The sequence below is a fragment of the Triplophysa rosa genome, linkage group LG14, assembly GCF_024868665.1.
Source record: "Triplophysa rosa linkage group LG14, Trosa_1v2, whole genome shotgun sequence".
NCBI lineage: Eukaryota > Metazoa > Chordata > Actinopteri > Cypriniformes > Nemacheilidae > Triplophysa > Triplophysa rosa.
The window spans coordinates 9,857,441-9,880,974 of NC_079903.1; the positions used below are offsets into that span (position 1 = coordinate 9,857,441).

The 23,534-nt window shown below is 37.5% G+C and overlaps 3 protein-coding genes across 4 annotated transcripts in view; 1 reads left to right on the plus strand and 2 right to left on the minus strand.

Moving 5' to 3' along the window:
- numbl (NUMB like endocytic adaptor protein) overlaps nucleotides 1–5,130 on the minus strand; it is a 62,939-nt gene extending 57,809 nt beyond the window's left edge. The window contains exon 1 of the mRNA XM_057351441.1: nucleotides 4,861–5,130. The gene's annotated coding sequence lies outside the window, so the exon portion shown is untranslated. The remainder of the gene's footprint in view (nucleotides 1–4,860) is intronic.
- Nucleotides 5,131–5,520: 390 nt separating this feature from the next.
- On the minus strand, nucleotides 5,521–13,320 carry coq8b (coenzyme Q8B). Its single transcript, XM_057351735.1, has 15 exons — nucleotides 13,214–13,320; nucleotides 12,406–12,584; nucleotides 11,964–12,299; nucleotides 10,283–10,349; nucleotides 10,025–10,096; nucleotides 9,788–9,907; nucleotides 9,532–9,617; nucleotides 8,655–8,795; nucleotides 8,222–8,303; nucleotides 8,044–8,137; nucleotides 7,348–7,489; nucleotides 7,014–7,121; nucleotides 6,832–6,897; nucleotides 6,480–6,566; nucleotides 5,521–6,335 (listed from the first exon to the last, which is right to left on the minus strand). Exons 1-15 carry the CDS (start codon nucleotides 13,311–13,313, stop codon nucleotides 6,039–6,041), a joined length of 1,977 nt encoding a protein of 658 aa, XP_057207718.1. The 5' UTR covers nucleotides 13,314–13,320; the 3' UTR covers nucleotides 5,521–6,038.
- A 1,777-nt stretch (nucleotides 13,321–15,097) lies between these two features.
- The window catches only part of fbxo46 (F-box protein 46), a 52,677-nt gene continuing 44,240 nt past the window's right edge, over nucleotides 15,098–23,534 (plus strand). Inside the window, exons 1-2 of one of the 2 annotated variants that reach the window (XM_057351883.1) lie at nucleotides 15,098–15,487; nucleotides 17,181–17,317. The gene's annotated coding sequence lies outside the window, so the exon portion shown is untranslated. The remainder of the gene's footprint in view (nucleotides 15,488–17,180; nucleotides 17,318–23,534) is intronic. The other variant, XM_057351882.1, reaches the window with a different exon arrangement.

Genomic DNA, 23,534 nt, shown 5'->3' on the forward strand with positions numbered 1-23,534 from the left:
TAATATCAGTGGTCACCGAACCAACAGCAAGCCATTGCAAAATGTCAAAGCATTAACATTCCTGGAACATTAATAAAGCTTGCATGCACCACAGACCTCCATTTTCATTTCCCGACAAGGTGGCATTTTGTGTTCATAATGTAAAATATGCTGTACAAAGTGAACCTTGGCGCTATTTGTATGTAAAACTGAATAGCAAATACTACATTTTAAGCAACCGCCTGTTTAAGATGCTGTTAGTGTCTATCCGAAAACACAAAAACTAAAAAATTCAAATGCGAATCATCTTGCCGAGACTTACATATACAGCTGAGTAAATAAGCTCCACACCTGAAGCTATCAAGAGAAGATTAACGCGCCTTCTCTACAACTGAGAGTTTGGCTTCGGGTCGTAATAATATGCATCCAACAAACTTGCTTCCTCCAACTCATGCTCCTCCACCTCATCCCAGAGGGATCCTCGGTCACAGATGAAGGGAGCTGGTACATCTGCTCTACAGCTGAAGGCATCTGACAGATGTTTAGAGCGGGGAGGAATGGAAACAAGGCAACAGAGAAAGAGGAAAACGCTTCCACACCCTCCATCATTTGTCTATGTTAGCATTAGGCGTCACAGATGTGTAATTGCACTACAGGGCATTAAGGGCCACAGCTCCACAAGCCACGCCCACGTTTAACTGACATGTGATACTTTAACCTTTTCAGATGAATATTTGTGGCGAGTCAAAAGAGAAATCTAAATGTCTTGGCAAACCGGGTGCATGCCGATCTGGATTTCTTAAAGCTGCTGGGTCATTTTTCGATGTTAAAATACTTTCGCCTAACCCAGCCTAAAGCACAGAGATGACTAAGTTGCCTAAGCTTTTCGTAAGTTGATTTCCCCCAAAAAAATATACAATACTGTACATTTTCTTTGACCTGCGGCTACGCCAAACAAATAGTTATGATTTACACATTCTCATGCCAATTCATAACACTTTTATATTTGATCATTTGTACAGTTTAGAATGATCTGCATTCGCCCCAGTGACATTAGATTTAGGGGTGGGGCTTCATTCTTGTATGATTCAAATGCATACGTTACGGAATTGACACTTTGTAAAATAGTTACGTTTTCCTGCGACATCAGGTTGAAGTTAAAAGTGCTGGTGTGTGAAACTTTCTTTGCAAACATTCATTATTTAATTACAACAATGCGGTGCAAATGGTGGTCAAAAATTATATGCAAAAGTTATAAGCTGGTAAAATATCATAGATTTCAAATTTTTGATTAAGAACCAAGATCCCTGATAGCACACATCTAGGAGACGTCTATTTGATGTCTGCATTTACATCTGCAAGACGTGTTTTTTTGTTTGTTTGCTCATCTGCAATATGTCTCTGAAACGTCAGATGTCATATAGATATCTAAGATGTGTCTGTAAGATGTAGAATGTACAAGTCAAACTGCCTTTTCTAAGATGTTTATCAGATGTTTTCCAGAGCTCCAGATCTTTAGCAGACATCTTACAGACGTACCTGTGCTATCTGGATCCACTGTCCAATTTTGTTGTTTAAGAACACAGCAAACGTATATACTGTAAACTGTAGTGTATAAAATTAAATACGCATAGTTTTACGTCATTGGATTGTGTTGAAAAGAATCGCAGACTGAGCACCGATGCATTTTCTAAAAATCAAGCTGAACCCTGCGGTTTCAGGCCATGGTGGATGCTGAAAGCGGATGCTATAAAGAACAAAGGCAGAAGAAGATGCTCTCCAAGTGTCTGAAGAAACTGCAATCAGATGGGAATTTCATTTTATTTAGTAATTACCGTGTCCCTGACTTTGAAGTTACGTGACACACGAGGGGAACTCTCTGAGGCGCTACTATGCATTTATACATCTTCTCTATCTCTCTCTCGTTCTCTTACATAAACACACACAGACTCGCTCATATTCAGACTGAGCATGAGCTCTTGTAATGCATCTGCAGCGCTTCTGTTTATGACTAAAACAAGTTGTTCTATTCTTACTGTCGGCCGGTTCATTTCCACCCTCTTTCTTCACCAGACCTGTAACCCCTGACTATACACACCACCAACACCTACTTGTCTTTTGGAAAACAGAATACAAGATAGGCAGATATTTCATGACTCACTATAAATTGTTCCATAGTGGTTAAGGACAATATGAAACAGTCAAACAGACAGCTATTTTAAAGTGGTAGTTCACCCAAAAATGAAAATTCTGTCATCATTTACTCACTCTCTTGTCATTTCAAACCTTTATGACTTTCTTCCGCAAAACACAAAAGAAGATATTTTGAAGAAAGTTGCTAACCGAACAGCACTGGTCCCCATTCACTTCTATTGTATGGACACAAAACCAATGCAAGTGAATGGGTGCCAGTTAACGACATTCTTCAAAATATCTTCTTTTGTGTTCTGTGGAAGAAAGAAAGTCATACAAGTTTAAAATGACAAGAGTGTGAGTAAATGATGACATAATTTATATTTTTGGGTGAACTATCACTTTAGGTCAAATGTCCCTAGGTGACATCAGCGGAAGAGTAAAGTACACCTGTCCATCACTTAACAATTCTGTTTTTAAGATGCAAGCTATTTTCAGGTCATACCAAAAATTTGTAAAACTGTTTACGCCAACAACGCTTTCAACTTTTAAGTGAAGTAGCCGATATAACTGATCTGGAGTCTACATGTCTAGATAACCATTGTACCCTCCTTAATTCAATAGAAAATTATCTGATCGCAGATAGACCTTGGCAGAATTCTGACACATTGCCAAAACATTACTAAACCTCCTTTCATAAGGGCTAGGAGTTGTATCATTCTGTCACTAAAGTCAGTAAAGTCTGCTCATGCATAATGTAAACAGTCATAAACTAGTGAACCTGATATGATTTTTAAAGCAAGTGATGTGTACAAACAAGCGCTCAAACATTGTTAATCTTTGGATTTTCACAGATGAATGCCATGAACATTTTGATGTGATTACTTTAAATGAACTCGGGAGTTTCCACACAAGGAAACTGGGAAACGTTTTTTCCAAAGTTGTTCTAAAGTTTTCCGAAGTTGTTTTTACATGTTTACCTACTCTTTGTTTAGAACAAATAACTGATGCAGAGGCAATATCTGACTTGTTTTTAGTCTTAAAGTTCTTCACATTTACATTATGGATAAACGTGTTTTGTTCTATTTATCCCCATCAACATTCAGATGCTTATTTGTACATAGGTGCAATAGTCATGGCCTCACGGAATGTGTAACTCTGTAAGGTAAACAAACAAACACAAAGGCACACAACCTTTCAATACTGAGCCTCTCAAGAATGGCTGAGCAAAAAACGGAAAGAGATTTTTCAAGCACCCGCACTCTGTATGAACAGAGATTGTAGTCCATTGTGTAGAAGTCACACCCCTATTAATACAAAGGAAATGACATCATTCTCATAGCGGAGCTGGCAGCCCATTGATTGACCTTTGGCCTTATGCTATTGTGAATTCAGCTGCTGTGTCCTCTTGTTCGTCCATCTGGATAACAATGGGGTGCAGACTTACACCACAGACCCCAAAACAGACGGCACACGCTCTGGACAGTCGAAAAACCCATTCAGCTGTTATGGATGTGCAGTCCAACACCAGCAGCCAGCGGGACAGGTGATTAAACAGTGTGGGGCACAGAAGTTGCTTAGGAGAGCTTGCAGTTATTTTGGTGTGAACTACTTTAAACTCAAAAACTCAAAAAATACATAGATCATCATGTTCTTGAATAGGAAATCTTTAACACAGCTTTTTGTTGCCGTTCCACAGCTTTTAAGTTTTGTGTATTTAAAATAAAACCAGTTTTTTTAGATGAATGAACAGATTATTATACTGAACACTGCAAAAAATATTGCAAAAGCATCTTAAAAATGTGCTTAATATTGTAAAATGTAAACGGACTTATGTAACAGCTGCACATTTTACGTTTTTACAGTAAATTGTGTGCACAACTAAATCAGACTTGATTTAGGATTAACAAAATGTTGTGTATTACTATAATAGCTGTGATGTTTGCATCAAAATTTACAAAAAACAAAATCTTATTTAAAAGCCTTTACAGTATATGTAGTCTGTCAAATGAGTCTCTATACAAGCTTGTTTTATAACTGATAAAATGACATCCAAAGCATATAATTGTATTAAGTAATACTGTGGTTGTTGTCTTGTTCCATATTTTAGTCAGGACCCTGACAAACTCCTAACCATCATGGATCGATAACAGTCATCTCATTATTTATGAGGCAGGCTATCACGTGTAAAACGTTACTTTTAGAGACATCAAAGGCCTATAAGACTATATGAGTTTTACATAATTTCACATTAGTTTACGATTTTATTATATATGTTTACTCCCTTAAGCAATTAAAAACACGTAAGGGAAAAAAGCGAAGCTGTTCTTGAAACTAACTATGTAATTGCAGGGCAGGATGTGCATTAAAACTAATGACAAACACAACAGTTAACTGCGAGGGACGTTTGTGTGTGTTTAGAAACATCTGGGTTCAATCGCATTGACATGTTTGTGTTGACCGTTTTAGACAATCTAGTCTTGATTCACCTCAGTACTTCGTTTTTCACCATATAGTACAATACTACACACGTATATAGAGGACAACATAAAGGAAAAATGGCATTATTTCATTGCTGACCCAAACATATGCATGTTTCATCAAAGAAATGCACTTGATAAAATCAGGTAACGTTTATCAGAAAGATGTATGGACCTGCAATCTCCAATCACTTCAGCGCTATCCACAAACTATTAATAATGCATGTTAAACGCCGTTTTAGTGTACAGATCGCCAAAAGAGACTTACCGAACAGAAGGATGCTACGAGTGCCCGTGCCGCCTTTTGTGTAATCCAATGAAAATATGGGAAACAATATTTTTGATTATTCTACATCAGAAAAGCCCTAGCACGAGATTGTCAGCGCGCAACAATGACGCTCAATCGGACGCACGTGGAGTGGAGATCTTCAAACGGTCGTAAATTTTGCAAACTGATCATAAGAAACGGAGGGTTTTGTAAAATCTCTGCGTGTGTTATTCACTGAACAGCAGCAGTCACTAGCGCATAAACTGCGCTCCTCCCGCGGCTCCACCCACTGGCCCCGCCCTCGCGACGCGCCCATTGGCGCAAACGAGCGTGTATGCAAATTTTCTCTTCCCGCTGATGTTCAAGAGTCTGAGGAAAATTCAATGCAAGCGAGCGGAAGACACAAAATGCTGTCATCTAGAGGCGAAAACGCATGCTATTCTTAAATATATGTTTGTATGTATTAATGAGTTATAAATAAATAAATTAACGGTGAGCAAGTCACCTAAAGTACTGATACAATATTCATATCCCATAGTATTTGCGTCATTTTAAGTGTAAAGACTACACAATACACTTTTAGTTTTCACAAGTACTTAAAATATTAGTACTAATACAGTTAGTAGACCTACATCACGTTTTTAAGACAATAAATGGATTGACATACTATTTTTATTGTTATTTACATTAATCACCAGTAGACATTTTATGTAATTTGCTCCATTGGAGCAAAATGATTGTATTCAAGTTTTTTAATGTTATATTTAAAAAGCTTCACGATGATGACCATTGTAACGACTGCTTTCAATGCATTTACAAAAAGCCTTAACACATTTTTTTTCTTGTTTGATAAATAAATAAACAAGCATATATTTTAATAACCTGCAGTACAATTTCCTTAGAAAAAAACTATTGTCAGGCACACAGAGCACTGAAGATTTAAGAGTCTTAACAAAATTTTACTTTCTAATAACTTTTTCAAGTTTATAAACAAACCAGTGCCAAACATGTCAATTTTTTGAGCGACTTAATTTAAAATACACCATACAATCAATTTACTGTTATAATACACACATACACATCCCAGTCTGTCAGTCTTTGATTATAATCCAGTGAAGAATTTAAACACTTTGACATGGTACTTTACAGTCCAAGCTCAACATGTACTTCCTGTTAGCCTAAGCCTGGTTGCCTCTTTCCCTTCTCTGATGGTTATAGGAATTGTAAATATCGAGAAACATATTTCGGCAAGTGATGCGGGCATTCAGCTTGGAACAGATGAGGAATGATCCAGCCATTTTACGGTGCAGTGAATAAGACTCTTCTGGAGGAGGTGCAAGACGGTGTCGAAGCATTACGGGGATCAGATTGTGGATGCGCTGTGTGGTGCTCTGGGTGCCAAAGTCAAACCCATCTGTGGAAGCGAACGCTTCGCCGAGGATCATGACAGCCTCGACGTGTGCATCCTCGAATGCCTGAGGAGAGTATGACGGATGTTTTAAAGAGCAGTAAAGAGACCATAAAGAATATAATAACTTTGATATATGGGTAAAAGAAGTGGAGAGAAAATATGCACTCAAGACAACTTGTGGGGATAAAAAAGGAAAAAAGCATCAAACCTTGGCTTCAAAACCAGTGAGGAACTTCAGGTCCTTAGATTTCTGCAAGACAGTGGCTCTGTCTCCAACTGAAGCTGCATGGACCACCTTGAATTTCAATAGTTATAATAACATATTAATATCAAACACACACCTTCATACAGGCTACATAAAAGGGCAAGGGTAGAAATTTATGACAGTACTTTTATACTTGATCTACTTTGAAGATAATATTGCACATTATACTTTACGGTTCCAGATGTAACTGAATCAGCCAGTATACAAAATGTATGTCATTTAGGTTTACTGTATATGTTGATAAAAAGATTTCCAACTAAACTCTTATTTACAAAAATATTCACATCTTACACACCTCTATATAGTCATCTGTAAATGACTGTGGGTAATCTCGACAGGCTCCAAAATCCAAAAGATATATCTGTTATGATCACATGATCAAAAGTGTAAATAAATGGCAAAATACACAAATAAGTATAGAAGAGTGTAAATAATGTGTCGAGAATATCTGTCCCCACTGTCTTGGTGGTTGCTCACCTTGTTTTGTTCACTATTATAGAAGAAGTTGGCCCAGTTGGGGTCTGTCTGCATGAAGCGAAACTCGAACAGCTCTCTCAGACACAACTGCAGGATGTTATAGCATATCTAAAGAATGAAATAAACATTTTAGTGACTCAAGTACAAGACGAAATATAAGCATGCATCTCCAAACAATGCCAAATATTATTGGGTAATAGACCAACTTTTAAGTGATGCACAATACCAATATTCATGAGGTGTATTTTTATTTTATTTTGAATACAACTAAAAAAAATTAAGTAAATAGTAAATAGAAAAGAACAAAGTTCATGTCTTTGACTGTTTAACCCACCTCATTTCTAGTCTCTTGATCCAAATCAACGCAACGGTCCAAAGGAACCCCATTCACTAGCTCCATTGTAATCATCCGACATGCTGAAAGTTCATCAAAGACCTCAGGAACCACAAACACTGGATCTTCTTTAAGTAAACTCCTGTGAAGACCAGAATAATAGCATTTTAAAGACTATGAATTAAAGGTCCAGTATATGAAAATGAGCGGCATCTAGTGGTGAGGTTGCGAATTGCAACCACTGGCACTCTTCAACCCTCCCCCTCCCTTTTGGAGCACTACAGAGGCTGACACAGAACTAAGATGTCGTCGCGTTTTCGCTTCTTTGCTGAAGGAGATAACATATTTACGAAACACTTTTGTCCGTTTAGGGCTACTGTGGAAACAACATGGTGAATTCCATGCAAGGGGACCCAAGGTGTATGTAGATAGAAATAGCTCATTCTAAGATAATAATAACGCAACACTTCATTATGTAAGGTCTTTATACACCTCTGAAGACATAGTTATGTATATTATATTGCATTTCTGTCAGTAGATGATGTGGAAATCTTACATGCTCTTTTCGTATCTATTGCTGTAATAAGTCAAACACAACATTATTTATATATGAACACTGACCAGTCAACAAATAAAACTGCCTATCATTGACTTTGTTATGGGACACTAGAATAAATATTTATTAACTGAAAATACCTGAAGCGTTTGGCACACTCCGCCTCTCTCCTGTAGTCGCACTCCCACGCCAGCTCCTTCTGAAGAACCTCGAGACTGCTGTCAGCAAACAGACCTGCGAGAACAAAACCCCATGATTCAATGTGCACCCTGCCATTCGTTTTCAGACCTCATGTATCACCATGAAAGTGGTGCTCACCATCAGGTAAAACAACGCTCATCTTCAAAACAGACATGAGATTGTTGATGTCACTGTGAATGCTCTCGGCAACTCCAGGGTACTACAAAACATTGCAAATCAACCATTAATTTATTTCTGAACAAGTTTTTGTTAAAGGGATAGTTCACCCCAAAATGGAAATTCTGTCATCATTTACTCACCAAACAGATCTCGTCCCCCATTGACTCCCATAGTATTTATTTTCCCTACTATGGCAGTAAATGGGGGATGAGATCTGTTTGGTTACTGACATTTTCCCAAACATCTTCCTTTGTGTTCAGCAGGACAAATAAATGTATACACGTTTGGAACAACCTGAGAATGAGTAAATGATGACAGAATTTTGGGGTGAACTATTCCTTTAACAATTCATTCATGTCTTTTTTTGGGGGGGGGTAAAAAGACAATTTACCTGTATCTTCATAGCAACTTCCCTTCCATCCAGCAAAACCCCATGATGCACTTGGCCAATGGAGGCAGCAGCGAAGGGCCTCTCCTCAAATGATGAAAGTTTCTCCCTCCATCCGGACCCTAACTCCTCATCAAGTACTTTCTGCACAAGACGCAGCAAAACAGACATAAGCCACTACCAACATTGAGCAGCTCACTGTCCAATGATTTACAGCACTCATGAGCAAAAGTGGCAGATTTCAATTCATGTATACTAGTATACTAGTACTAGGTATAGCAGAACTCTAAATTTAGTAGCGTCTGCCAAATGAATAAATGTGAAATGTAAATGTTGTACAATCCTAAACTGTGTCCAGAGCACTGGCACCCCACAGTGGCTAGAGGACAAAATAACATCCCCATCATCACATCTCATTCCTCAAGTTGTTGTCTAAAAGGGACAGTTCACCCAAAAATGAAAATTCCGTCATCATTTACTTGGCCTCAAGTTGCTTCAAACCTGTATACATTTTATTGTTACACATTGTATACACAAAAGAAGATATTTGGAAAAAATGTTTGTAAATTAACAATTCTGGGGCACTATTGAGAACAATAGTAGGAAACGAAACTACTATAGTAGTCAATAGTGCCCCAGTTCTGTTTGGTTTCTCACATGCTTCAAAATATCTTCTTTTGTGTTCATGAGAACTAAGAAATGTATACAGATTTGAAACAACCTGAGGGTGAGTAAATAATGATGATAGAATATTCATTTTGGGGTCAACTATCCCAAAAATGAACATTAATTTCAATGAAGCAAAGAGAATTTCCAGCATATAAACCTAATTCTTGTGTCAAACAAGAGTACAACAACAGAACTAAAAACTGTTACTTGCATTCATTTGCCAGGCTGGCATGAAGTCTGCACTCTGTCGAACCCTCTCGAATATTTTCTGAAGTTGTGGACTAATGAAGCTGTTGTCTATTAAAAACATCACATACATCATGTATTTAGCAAAATCATAGATTTTTCTTCTCATCTAACTCTAAGCACTGGAAATGCTCTTGATAATATTTTGTGACATACAGTAGGTCAGAAAACATCTGGCATGCCCTTAAAAGGATTAGTCACAACTAAATCAAATTGTCTACCCTGAATGCTCAGCATCTGTCCGATTTTGAGGGCCGCTCCTCTAACCTTACACAATGTGTCCACTATTCTCTCTGCGTTGGCCTCTGAGAGGAGCGGTGTGTCTAAAAAAGATCTCATATCTAAAAGAGAAAGATAACAGAAATTTGACCAAGAATCATTTCAGATTGGTTGTTTTGAAAACCAGATGATTTAGGCTATAAAGCCACATGTAATCTAGCTACTGTATCACATGCTACCTGAGCGCTTTCCTCCGAAAGACTGTTTTGCCACTTCAGCAATGGCTCCAATGCCAAGTCCGATAGCTAATCCTACAAAATTGTAGAAGTAGTGTTACATCTTCGATAACACAATGCATCGTCATGCTGAAGTAACCGTACTAAAATTGTTTGTACTAAAACACAGACATTCATGCACTAATGTATAGTAAGCTTTGTATACGTTATAATGTTTGATGCATTGAACAAGAATTTAACCTAAAATTGGAAATCACTGACCCCCAAAATTGGCAAGTCGGCTAATTCGTGTAGCAGGAACCTTCCGTTCTTTGGCTCGATCACTGAGCTGCAAAACATTAAGATCACATTGATTTAACATTTCAATGTAGTCAGTGTTATCCTTCTGAAACCTTGTATCTCCATATTTCGTGTATTATTAACTCATTATTATTAGTTGCGTTTGTCACTGGGTTTTGCAAATATCTCTAACCAATCAAAAGTATTAAAAGTGCTTGTCACCTTTGACAACAAAGTATTTAACCATTTAAAAAGTACAGTGTTTTTTGCATTTCCTGAAAAACAGCAAATTTAAACATCAGAGGTTTCAGAAGGACAGCGAAGATATGATCAAAAAACAATCTTTTAAAGAAGAACATAAAATTCAGGGGTTAAAGCAAAAAAAATCCTGAGCCTGACCTTTTTTTTGAGGGGTTGCGAGAGTAGACACATACGCAGGGTTATTTGTCAAACAAAAAAGAACATTATTTGAACATTATTTCCCTTGAAACTAACATGCCGTTTTTGAGCTTCTCAGACAGACGTTTCTTAAACTTCGATGCTATGCCATGCGTGTATGGATCACAGAATGACTCGAAAGAATTGGGGGCATAATTTTAACAAACCAAACCAGTTTTATGCAATTATGGTATATAAAAACATAGCTTATCATAACAAATTCCACCGAATTCATCATGATAAAAATCCTACTTTTTAAAGAAAACAAGTAAGACTCACATTTTTTGTCCTATTGAGGGTGGAAGTGACCAGATCTATGATTAATTTTGTACTCTACTAAACTATTTTGTGCTCTAGTAGTAATTGAATCATTAATTCCATAGGTCACTAATGTATTGACATCCGATTTCTTTCTCAACTTTTTACGCTCACTTCAGACAAAAACGACCATGTTTATGGTCAGTGAGTTAGGTGCAATAAGCTGTGAAAAACTTTGAAAATGATTTAGACGCTTTAGAAATCGATCCTTGATATCTCTATCGCAGTTAGCGCGCGCGCGTGTGTGTGTGACGCGCAGAAGTGGAAGCGGAGGTCTGATTAGATGATTTGCCGAAACAACACAACGTTATCGATCTTTACGTCACAGTCTCCAATTTGTGTTTGTCATATTTGTAATGGACTTAAAAGCTGCATCCCGCTTCAGGCTTTATAAACATACTCTCCATCAATACATTAATACATCTCCATCCTGCCGACTGTTTGCTTAATACTCTCAAACGTGACGTCTCCACTCCGGCAACCAAAGCCCGCCCCTTTTTAATTCTGATTGGCTAGTAATGTTTAGTTGGTTGAGAGTGATAGCTGTGTTCCTCTCATACCATTGGTAAGCGAACTTATGAACTCGAACTGATATCAAGAAGCGTTTTTTTCCGCAGTCAAACGGCGCAAGCCGGAGATCCGGTGTTATGCTACCCTGTCAAGTTTTGCTACCTCCATACAAAAAAGGACTAACCCCTCCCCCAACCCTTACACCTAAATTACCCCTCCCCCAACCCAATCACAACACGAGGGTAGCAAAATTCTATGGGTAGCATAAATTGACAGAACACCGGTACTTTGCCGGAAAACTCAAATATTCAATGTACACTCTAATATTTATGTATTTACTGTAGATGATCAGGGTTATACATTAGTGTCTAAGTGTGTAGTGTTTCATTTTTCTAACCTTTTGTCGTACAGGCCTGGCAATGTTCTGTTTAACCTCCCTTGCCTTTTTAATGTCCTCAGGGCTTAACCTGGCCACCACAGAGTCGTGGACAAACCTAATACGTTGATGACACATTGATACATGCAAAAATCGAGTGCTTTGACCAGGCCAGCCAGTTCCTTTGACCGTGCCAGTAGATGAACCGACAGGCGTCTCTGATGCTCCCGCAACATTACTGCCATCAGTGCCGGTAAAGTCTGGGGGCAGCTCGGACCCCACCGCCCACTTCGCTGCTTCATCCTGTTCCATCTCCTCCCACTTTTCAATATCAGGGAACTCCTCAGTCTTGGGAATCTTATAACGACAATTCAAAATCAAACACTGGAAAAGGACTTGATTTCTTTTTCTGTGGTCATGCAAATCTATACATGCACAGAGATATAAATCGAGGTTCACCAACCACATCTCCTCCAGTGAAAGTGCCCATCACACCCTCGACCACCTCCTGCGTGGCTTTGACCCCTGCACCAAAGGTCGAGTTGCAGGCCATGAGCCTGAGCTGTTCACCCTGAGTGGTGGCAAAGGCGGTGCCCACCTTGCCAGCCCCCCTCAACACCTGGATAATTTCTGCCAATGTCACTGAAAAATCACAGATGGGATTGTCTTTGAAGTCATATTATTCCAACATGAATAAAACGACAATTAAAAAATAAGATAAAGTAATATATTTCAGGAGCAGTCAACAATAAGGTTTTATGTGTTAACATTAATTTATGCAACAGTTAACGTGATCTATTAACTGATTCTATTTTAACAATAATTATAATAGTCTTATTAACATTAAACAATAGAAATTAATAGAAATAGAAATTAATGTTTCATAAACGCTTGCATACGAATGTGCATATACAACTGAACTTGTAAAGTGCTACCCAGATTTCGGTTATAAAATTGTGATTTTACTGGCCACTATTTACATACATCAGTGATACATTTTCATTCATTTTTTTCAAGGACAAGATGTGAAATTAAGTTTTGACCTACACATGCATTTAAGCAGATGCATTTTACAGTTTTTTTCACATAACAACGCAAATAAACAATACAAACAATCGCAAAGGATCTCATTGTAATAATACATAAATTATGATTGTATAACACGGGCACATCCATTTAACCCACGTGAATGTTTCCAATTTATCTTTAGGAATGACCTCAGCTAATTCATTACTTTCAATACGTCTATCAATATTAATAACATTACTTACTCGTGTTGAAAGATCTGATTCTTATGAGTCTCTGTTCGTTAGTGTCCTTTCCACTCCACACAGGCACACACACACTCCTGAGTGACTGTTTTGCAATCATTACCGGGCGGACCCGGAAAGGCACAAAAGATTGACAACCAACTTAGCCAATCAAATTTTCAGATATCAAGAAAGGGTGGGTTTTAAAGTTGCTGTCTGCTGACAACCAATCATGAGAGAAAACCAACCAACGCTCCGCCCATTTGAATTTTGTAACCATAGAATCTGTTTTGACAGATGGATTATTTGGCCAATCGGCTTTGGCAGAGGGCGTTTCTGATCGCTGCCGTAGGTTTAAACCCACGTGTGGGTAGTGTAGTGACTTCGAAGCGTAGTTATGTAGGGAGCTGAGTGACTGACGTCGGCGATTGAGAGAGAGTTCCCTGTGCTTTAGTATTATTTTGACTATTTAAATTATTAGTAAAGGTAAATAGTCTAAAGGGTATATAAAATATTATAAGATGGATCCTTTTTAAGATTGTTCCATGTTTTAGGATGAATGAACACAGTTTGAAGAAGTTTCATCTTTTCGTGTCAAAAGTCAGAAGTTTCTGTATAATCACTTAAACTCAGAGAGTCATTTCCATTGATAATGTAATGCAGATCAATAATTCGTGTACGATAAATGATGTCATTTCATTGTTTATAAATTTGTACATTATGTCAAATGCAACAAGATTTTAGTCAGTTCAATATAATTTAAATTCAAGTGACATGTAAAGCCATTTTGATTGAAGGCAGCTTTGTTCTACAGTGAGTTTTAAATATTGTAAAATATATTATTCAAAGTTTTTTGATGTGCTTGTGGAATATATTTAAATTTCTATTAATCATTACAATGTAATTTACATATTCATTGCATTAGTTAAATGTTTCTCATGATTTTACAAATCTTTTTACTGAATGTGCATGTTTAAAATTACTCTTATAGACAGAACTATAATTATGCAAATGTATTTCTTTCTTTCATTAGAAATCTACATTTTATTAATTAAAATTGTATGTTTGAAATAAATGCTTTTGGACCAAAAATAAAGAGAAAGCAGCCAATAAGAGCCCATAGTAAATGGAAAATGGAAATGCTTTAGTAAGAGTATGACTTTGCAGATTCTGGACAAAGGGTGACTACCTTGAAGATGTTAGATATAATAGTTTTTATATATTTTGGAGGCTTGTAGTCCAATGTAAGCAGTTCAGTTGTGTTATTCCTTAGCTTTTGGTGACTTTACTTTTAATCTGAAATGAGGAAAATATGAGAAAAAGTGTTTCTTAACATTTTTATTGTAGTGTGTTTATAAATAATGCTGATAAAAGAAATCTAAATTGTTGATAAAAGTGTTACATACAAAGACACGTAAAAAAAACGTTTTATTTCAACCAGAAACTCTGAGCCAATTGTTTGTGACAACCAGTTTAGGCTATAGGAGCATGATGTAAAACAAAATGACTCAATATGTTATAATATTCTAAAATAAAATGGATTGATCTCAACATTAATAATGTAGGCCTATATATGAATTAAAAAATTAATCAGGTAGAGCAGTATGCAACATATTTAATAGGCTATGTCCAGTTACTTGATTTTCCAGTGTAGCCTATGGTCTTTTCATCCAAAGTCCATTCTCAAGCAGAGAGTTCCAGCATATTTTGTGTTTTTATTCGTGCTTCACATCCAATCTGAATCATGGTGAAAGTGAAAGATTATAATTGTGATGATGTATAAGAATTTCCTCTTTGTGGTGTAGATAGAGGTTTAGCTAGAGATAGAGGAGGTGTCTGAACAGCCATATATGGGCATGCCATCAACTTTCTCTTTCCATTGGCTACAAGCGGTTTGCAGCTGCTTGTCAACAAAATGGCCTTCCTCAATTGCTTTTCGAGGACCTACCAACTATTTTTGTTTTGGTGAATTAATAGCGAAACTAGTTAAACAAAAGAGTCGACATTTTTTTACACATTATTAATCAACATATTACTGTGTGATCACAGCAGACATATTTCGGTGTTGGTAAAACAAAACGAATATTGGGATTGTTTTCCCCATTACCGAGTTAGCTGACACATGCTAACAGTCTACCTGCAAACCATCATCGACCTAAGCCTTTATTTCTGATGGTTTTAAAGATCGACAACAAGATTTTGAGGATTGTTTGTCTACATTTAACAGTATAGCCACCTATTGGTTATAAAAATTACGCTGTCGGAACCAAACCTGCGGAGTTTTGTTTTAAAAAGGTAAGATTTATATAATTCTAGCAGACCTGCTAGTGTTTTAGCCTAGCTAATTATTTATTGTGGATGACATTTATGCGAAATGTGCAAATATATACTACTGTCACTGTTATGTATGTACATATAAAAGTAAAAAATATAAATGGTTTGACTTTTACACTAAATCCAGACAGCATAGCTAGCCAAGCTAAACAAAACATTTGCTAATTACACCTTGATGCAGATCTGATCGATTCGGTTGACATGATTTTAAAAAAATGTAACCATTGAAGCAGAAATGTAAGTTCATTATGAGACCTAAAGGTGGCTTTAGTAATCCAGCTAGTCCCTGATCAGTTTGATCAGCTTCATAATCGAGTCCAGCGACCTCTTCATTGTTTGCCTTCATTTGTTTACATTTAACGATTCGATTGAAATGTACAACACAATAGATATGTTTGTGATTGCAAGTATACGACAGGTCACGGATCAAATGGACGAGTAGGCCAAACAGGAGAGCAGGAATAAAAGCGTTGGAGATGCTATAAATGACAAAGTATTACTATAGTTGTAAATATGGAATATGAAGATTGAAACAGTTTATCAAGGATAGTCTTGTCTGAGATGTTTGTTGCTAGTTTATTATGCCAGCTTTATGTAAATAATAGGAATTTGCATAGTACATTAAATGTAATGTCATATTTACACCCAACAGGAATTATAATGTGTTCAGTCATGCCTAATTGCCATTCAGTGAGAAAAGATTGAAAGTAATTTCTGTATAGCTCACTCAAAGAGTGAATCATCTTGTCGACTGACTTAAAGTGATAGTTCACCCAAAACTGAAAATTCTGTCATCATTTACTCAGCCTCATGTCATTTCATACCTGTATAAAAGCATGTGTGCACCCATTGCCAACAAAACACAGACGTATGACTCGGTTTCACTTACCGCATGCGGTTCATGTCCGGTATATTTTAGCGCTGCGACCGCACCATCTATCAGTTTCAAACGATCTCCAAATCCAGTGTTATATCCACCGCTTATATGACATCCATCACTGAAATGCCGTGAACAAACTAACACACCTCAACTTCTCTCACTATCGCAAGAGTAACAAGCTGCAGGCCCACAGCATAGCCAATCTTGACCCAGCGCAGCCAATCTTGATGGTTAGCGGGTCTTCCTATCGGTTGACGCGTGGGCGGGCTATTTCTTTCGCCGTGCCATGGGCTTGCTTTTCCGGGAGAATTGCCCAATAAGGGACTAAGAAAAGCTGCTTAACGGTTTTTCATGTTCGAATAAAAACTTTCCGAAACCTATACGAACCTGTGGGAGTGTATCGAGCCCAGAAATACTACGTAATACGTTCAACTCGTTTTTTGACAAGTTGACCATGTCAAGCATGAGAAGACAGCACGTTTAACATTGTAAAGAAGTCAGAATGCATGAAACACAGTTGCACATCCCCTTTAAAGGGATACATCACCCAAAAATAAAAATTCTGTCATTTACTCACCTTCGAGTTGTTCCAAATCTGCATAAATTTCTTTGTTCTGAGACACTGAGAAAGATATTTGGAAGAATGCTTATAACCAGACAGATTTTGCCCCCCATTGACTAGCATAACAGGACAAAATACAGTGGTAGTCAAAAGTGCCCCAGAAATTTTTGCTGTCCTACATTCTTCAAAATGTCTTCTTTTGTGTTCAACAGAACAAAAAAATGATACAGTCATTTTCCTACTATGGGAGTCAATTGGGGGCAAGATCTGGTTATAAGCATTCTTCAAAATATCTTTCTCTGTGTTCATCAGAACAAAGAAATTTATACAGATTTGGAACAACTCGAAGGTGAGTAAATGAAGTATCACTTTAAATTGATCGTCTTAGTTATTTCTTACATTAAATCCAGTCCTAAATTATTCCTTTTTTAAAAGTAGAACATGATTGATCAAAACAGGACCTAGTATGTAATTTTACCTGTTCACCAGTTAAAAAGAAAAATAGAAGCAGTGTGCTGATGTTGTTTTATTCGTGTAAAAAAAAATAGACCACTGTGTTGTGGTAAGATTCACATTTACAATGAAGTCAGGCCAAGGCTTTATTTTATTGTCACTGTGATTCAGGGTAGTCTTTCTCACTCCCTCCACATACCTCAGAGAGCTACAAAAGTATCAGAGTCTTGATTTAGAGAAACTTGATTCAGAGAAGAGCAATTCTTTGAAAATTGATTGGTTAAGCAAATTATGACATCTTCCTTATGACAGTTTTTCTTTCCTACTCATTCTTACAAGACCTGTGGCCTTGACTACTGAAACACGTTAACTTCTCAAGGACAGCTTCTTGTTGAGAGGATTACAGCAACACTACTACCTTTTAATTTCATACACGTCCGTCCGTGTTAGATGGAGTGATCAGTCAATTTAATGAGACTACTAAAATTCACTGACATTTCTTTTAGTCATTTCATTAATACAATTGAAGCCTGTCAGACCTTTCTTATCATTTGCCTTCTTGGCCTTGTGTTAATTAGCTGTAGATGTGGCAGCTAGTGTTGTCACGGTACCAAAATTTTAGTAGTCGGTACCAATACCAGTTAAATTCCACGGTTCTCGGTACCAATTTCGAGATATTTATTTAAGTTGCGAGATTGAGCGCTTCACTCGTCTGCTCTTTCGGTCCTTCGCCTCTTACCCGTAACCCGCGAATTACGTCTTTGGGGGCGGGGCCACTGATAGATAAGTGAATGGTTTAAGGAGGGGAGACGAAAATGAGTGACTGAATGCGCCGCTTGCGCAATATAACATTTCTGCGGATTAAATTTATAATACGCAAAAATTATATATTGATCAGTTTGACAGTTGCACCGGTGCGACCATTAAGAAAAACAGGCAGGAAAAACAGTCGCAAAATGAGACCATTTAGTCGCAGTCTAGCGTGTCGGAGCATTATTTATGATTTTCGGACGGATCAGGCCTTAACTTAACATTCTTAACGAAAAAGTTGTCAATCGTTCTTTTCATCTTCTCTCATCATCCGCGGCTACATCCACTCTGTTTATCTGACGGGCCTATAGGCTACTCACCTCTCTGTCTGACTGCAGCACAGCATTTTCACACGTACACACGTACAGGAATATCTGGACCACGGCCAATCAGAGGGGGGTCCGCCATTCACTATCTCTGATTGGTTTAGACCACGATATGGGCCTAATGTGTCTGTTGTTGAACCACAGGGAGACTTTCGCAGAGACTTTTTTTTCCCTCGAACGGCTGGTCGCACCGGTGCGACCTCAGATTTTTTTTAGTCGCACCATTGAGAAATTAGGTCGCATGTGCGACCAATTTCTAGAGCCCTGTACTGTAAACCCCATCCTGTCCTCCCATTAATTTTACCCCATTACAGTTATAAAAGCATTAAATGGTTAATAAGGACACTTGACTGGATTAGAATTGGCGCTAACAAATTAACGTGCAAACAGGGACGTTTATGGAAGTAAAATAGAGACAAATGTGTTTGAAGCAAAAAGACGTGCTGAATAGCACTAACTGAAAAAAATGCATTGTATTAACAGTGCTTGCATTTTAAGGTTCTGCAATTCAACAAGGTTGCATATTTAAGCTGTGATTTTTTTTCAAATGTAAAAATTTCACACACAGTTTCACCGTTTAAAAATTCAATAATCAAAATTCACCTTTTAAATTTCGTTAAAAAAATTCAACTTGTTTTAAAATTAGGGCTGTCAACGTTAACGCGTTAACACATGCGATTAATTTTTTCAAATTAACGCGTGAGAAAATTTATTGCAATTAACGCAGCATCCGTTTGTTTTGACATCCTTTGTCTAGCGTTACATTATGTAATCACGCTCTTATTCGTGTACAGGCTTTTAAACCACTTAAGCGCGATTTGAAACAGTTGCTTTGAGGCGTTCAATGAAGATAGACAGCTTCTAAACTGTGGGACGCGGCAAAACGCAACGAGAGGTCCAGTCTGGTGTAAACAGTCACGGGCTGAAGGCTGCGTCGGTGAATCTCTGTCAGACAGCGCATCCGTGTTCAGTTCTCTTTCGTGCTTGAATGGATAAAACCACACAAGATTATGTCAGAAAGCCCGTTTTGTCGAGCATTTTCTTAAGCACAGACTTCAAGGTGTAATATAAAATCTTAAATGAATGCAAAGAGTTGTGAAAATGGGAGTGCGGTGACGGTCAGATCTGCGTACTGAGACAGCTCTTAAAGGGGCCACGTTCTTAAACGTGCTGCTGTGACTCCTGTCACTAATGTTAATTAAAGAACAAAATAAAAGAAGAAATCAATGTGATTTTGTAACTTTAATGAGAATTCTTCTGCATTTAATTTATAATTTAGCATTAAAGACTGTAAAGTGTCCTTCAATTTCCTACATGAGCTCTCAATTATACTGTTGAATGGCTATAATTAATGTTAAAATAATCAATTTAATAGAGACATCAGTTACAATACTAATATCAAAATGCTAGCTTTCATAAAATGATGCTGTTAAATAAATATGTTGTTTCTACATCAATTTGAAGATTAAATGTGACCCTGGACAACAAAACCAGTCTTATGGGTAAATTTTTCGAAATTTAGATTTTTACATAATCTGAAAGCTGACTAAATAAACTTTCTATAGATATATGAGTTGTTGAAATAGGACAATATCTGGCTGAGATACAACCGTTTAAAACTCAGGAATCTTGAGAGCGCAAAAAAATCAAAATATTGAGAAAATTGCCTTTGAAGTTGTTAATCAGGGGCACTGTGGCAGGCCATCCACTCACAAAAATAAAGTTTTTATATATTTAAGGTAGGAAATTTACAAAATATCTTCATGGAACATGATCTTTACTTAATATCCTAATGATTTTTGGCATAAAAGAAAAATCTATAATTTTGACCCACACAATGTATTTTTGTCTTTTACTAAAAATGTTCCCGTGCTACTTAAGACTGGTTTTGTCATCCAGGGTCACAAATGTGAAATTATTAAAATGTAAAAGTATATTTTAAAATAAAATTGTTGTGTGCGATTAATCGTGATTAATCACAGAAAAATGTGTGATTAATCCGATTAATTTTTTTAATCGATTGACAGCACTATTTAAAATACAACCTTTAATATTCGACAGACAAATTCATATTATTTCGGTTTAAAAATTCGCTTCCACAAATTCAGTGGTTCAAATTCGGCTTGAAATTCAAAGTTTCACATCCGGAAATCCCAGGAGAAGCAATAGAGCGCCGATTCCGCCAATGCATGATATCTACCTGCTGCCTGACCGCTTCACCAGCAGGTGGTGCAAGTCGGTTCTGACGAAGACCAGAAATGCAGATACTTTTTATATGTTTGCAGCACAGTCCACTCATCTGCTCGATTAAGTGAATTTATTTGATCTCATAGATCTCTTCTTATGCATCATCAACATCAGAAATATTAGGTTTCCTGCTCTGGCTTGAAGGAATTAAGTTATTTTTTACTTCAGCACATCGTGTTCACATAAATACATCATCAGCATTTACAGGACATGTATTGTGTTTGAAGCGGTCAAATAACGGAGATCTCAACTAGGAGCTTATTTTTTAACTTATTTTAACGCGTACTCTCCCATGTGCTTCTGTTTATATGACGTAGCTGCAATCTCAATAAACATTCTTTTTATTTTCCTCGCATGATCTTGTTTTAATTTGAGACTCTCAGAAAATGCTGGATGTTGTGGAATTGTGGAAACGTTCGTTTGTTAATACGAGACAGAAAAACTGATATTTTAGCCAAGCGAACTTCTTGAGCAGGCCAGATAAAATAGACCAGATAAAAATAGACAGCACTTTCTTTAGAACCCGACTAGACCCGAAACGTCTTGTGCAGCCTGCAGCCAAGCAAGATACCTCACGGCGTTAGGATCTATACAGCTGTAAGATGGTTTTTAAGCGCAAAGATAAGAACTTTTGTTGCATGCTGTGTGCTTTTCCCAATAATGTGCCACACACGAACATGCGAGTATGACTACACGCCAATTGCTTGAGTTGCTGTCTGTTCATTAAATGCTAAAATCTCAATCACTCACGGTATATTAACCTAATTATGTCTTGTAAAGTTTGGCGTAACAAATATTTGTTGTTTACCTAACCATAAAATGTAATTAATTTGTGTCTTTCGGGGCGATTGGTAAAAGCACATTCATTATAAATTACCAGAGACCCGATGCCATATCGGACACGACCTGTGCCCAAGGCATATTTTGTCAACGTTTTAGACCCGAAGCCGCTGGGACACATGAGGACCTCTCTAACATACACCTCAATGCAAGTCAGTTTGCATGGCCGAGCAGTGAAAAATATATTTAATTACTGGTCAGAAAACAATATGAGTGCTCCATGGCAATATACACAACTATCTGTAGATGTTGCTGTTTGGCGCATTGTATTCGTTTACTTGTATATTAGGCTATAGCCTTTCTTTTTAATTAGCTTACCCAATACTATAACATATCAAAACGAAATTACGATTTAGTATAATAATTTTTAATCTATGTGCTGTTGGACTTTAAAGGCAGTCCTGCATGTTCAGAAATTTTGAAGAGACAATTTGCTCAAAAGTAATATGAGGTTTTATTATCAGATGTGAAAAGCTATAACAAAGCTTTGGGTTGTCAGTGAGAGAGAGAGAGAGAGAGAGAGAGAGAGAGAGAGAGAGAAACACAGGACAGTGAGAGGAAATGTTTGTCAGACTGAAGCAGTTTGTATTTGAAGTGACCTGCACCGGCTCATTCTCAATTGATGTCAGTGTTGAGCAGAAGCACATGTTCTTCCTCAACTCTCTCTGATCGCCCGCATCATCTCCTCTAGTGAAGCCCCACCTACGGACCTGTCAATCAGCCACTGCTCCAAACAAAGGAAATGATAGGAACTGGAGAAGACTGAAATGATAATGAGCATGCCGGCAGGTGGTGAGAAACTCAGGTTAAAACCAGGTGTTAAAGCGGAGTCTGAGAGTCACGTGACTTCTGCTCGGCTCTGCTGGGTTTGTAGGCACACTTGTGACGGGTGCGTTCTTCATCATATTAAAGTTGAACTAATGTGTGTTTATGACTGTGTTGATGCGAAAGAGAAAACTGGCTGTTGACGATGGTGATACCCATGCATGCTTGTGTCAGAACACAGTTCATATACAAACCATTTCACAGTGAAATGTGCATTTGGTTTGCATTGTGATTCGTCCTTGTAAAGTTGGATAGGACGCTTTGAACAATCCATCGGATAGAATTCCAAATAATATGATTATTTGAGCTTCATCCTGCATCATTCGAGAGCTGTGGTGACCACGGAGTTTGCGAGGGACATGAAAACACTCTTGGGGCATCTGAAAGAGGAGTATCTGGGAAAGCGGTAAGCGTCATATCCGCAGAACTAATGCAGGGGAATGTGGGGAATTTGACAGGGGCTTTATGCAGAGGTGTGTGTTTGTGCGCATTGTGCTGAAATGTGTGTCACACCGCTGTGGAAATGAGAATGAGGCCATGAGGTCACTAAAAACAACAGAGACTGACATGCGTGAAACAAATGGTGCCATTTTATAATCATTTACAGTAGAATTACGTCATGTTCTATTATTCTAGTTTGATTTAAGCCATTAAACCTAGATTTATTAAACGCTGATTTCATGTGATTTATGTACGTATGGTTGGGTTGGGCTGGTGTCGTTTAGCTTTATAAGTGGTTTGGATGTCTGTTTCTCATTAAATCCATTTACATGATCACACCAGTTGTGTAGCTCACCGAATTCATTTCTCTGAGGATTTTATTGCTTAAATGCATTTACTGATTTACAGAGTTTAAAAGATCTAATTCTGCAGTTACAACAAATAAAATAAGATGATGTTCATTTAAATGTTGTGTTGTGACAATGAGGTGTTTTTAGTTTTTGTTAGATTTTTTTGCACAAGTGTCATTGTGCTTTTAAAGGGACAGTTCACCCAAACATGGAAATTCTGTCATCATTTACTCACCCTCAGATTGTTCCAAACCTGTATACATTTCTTGGATCT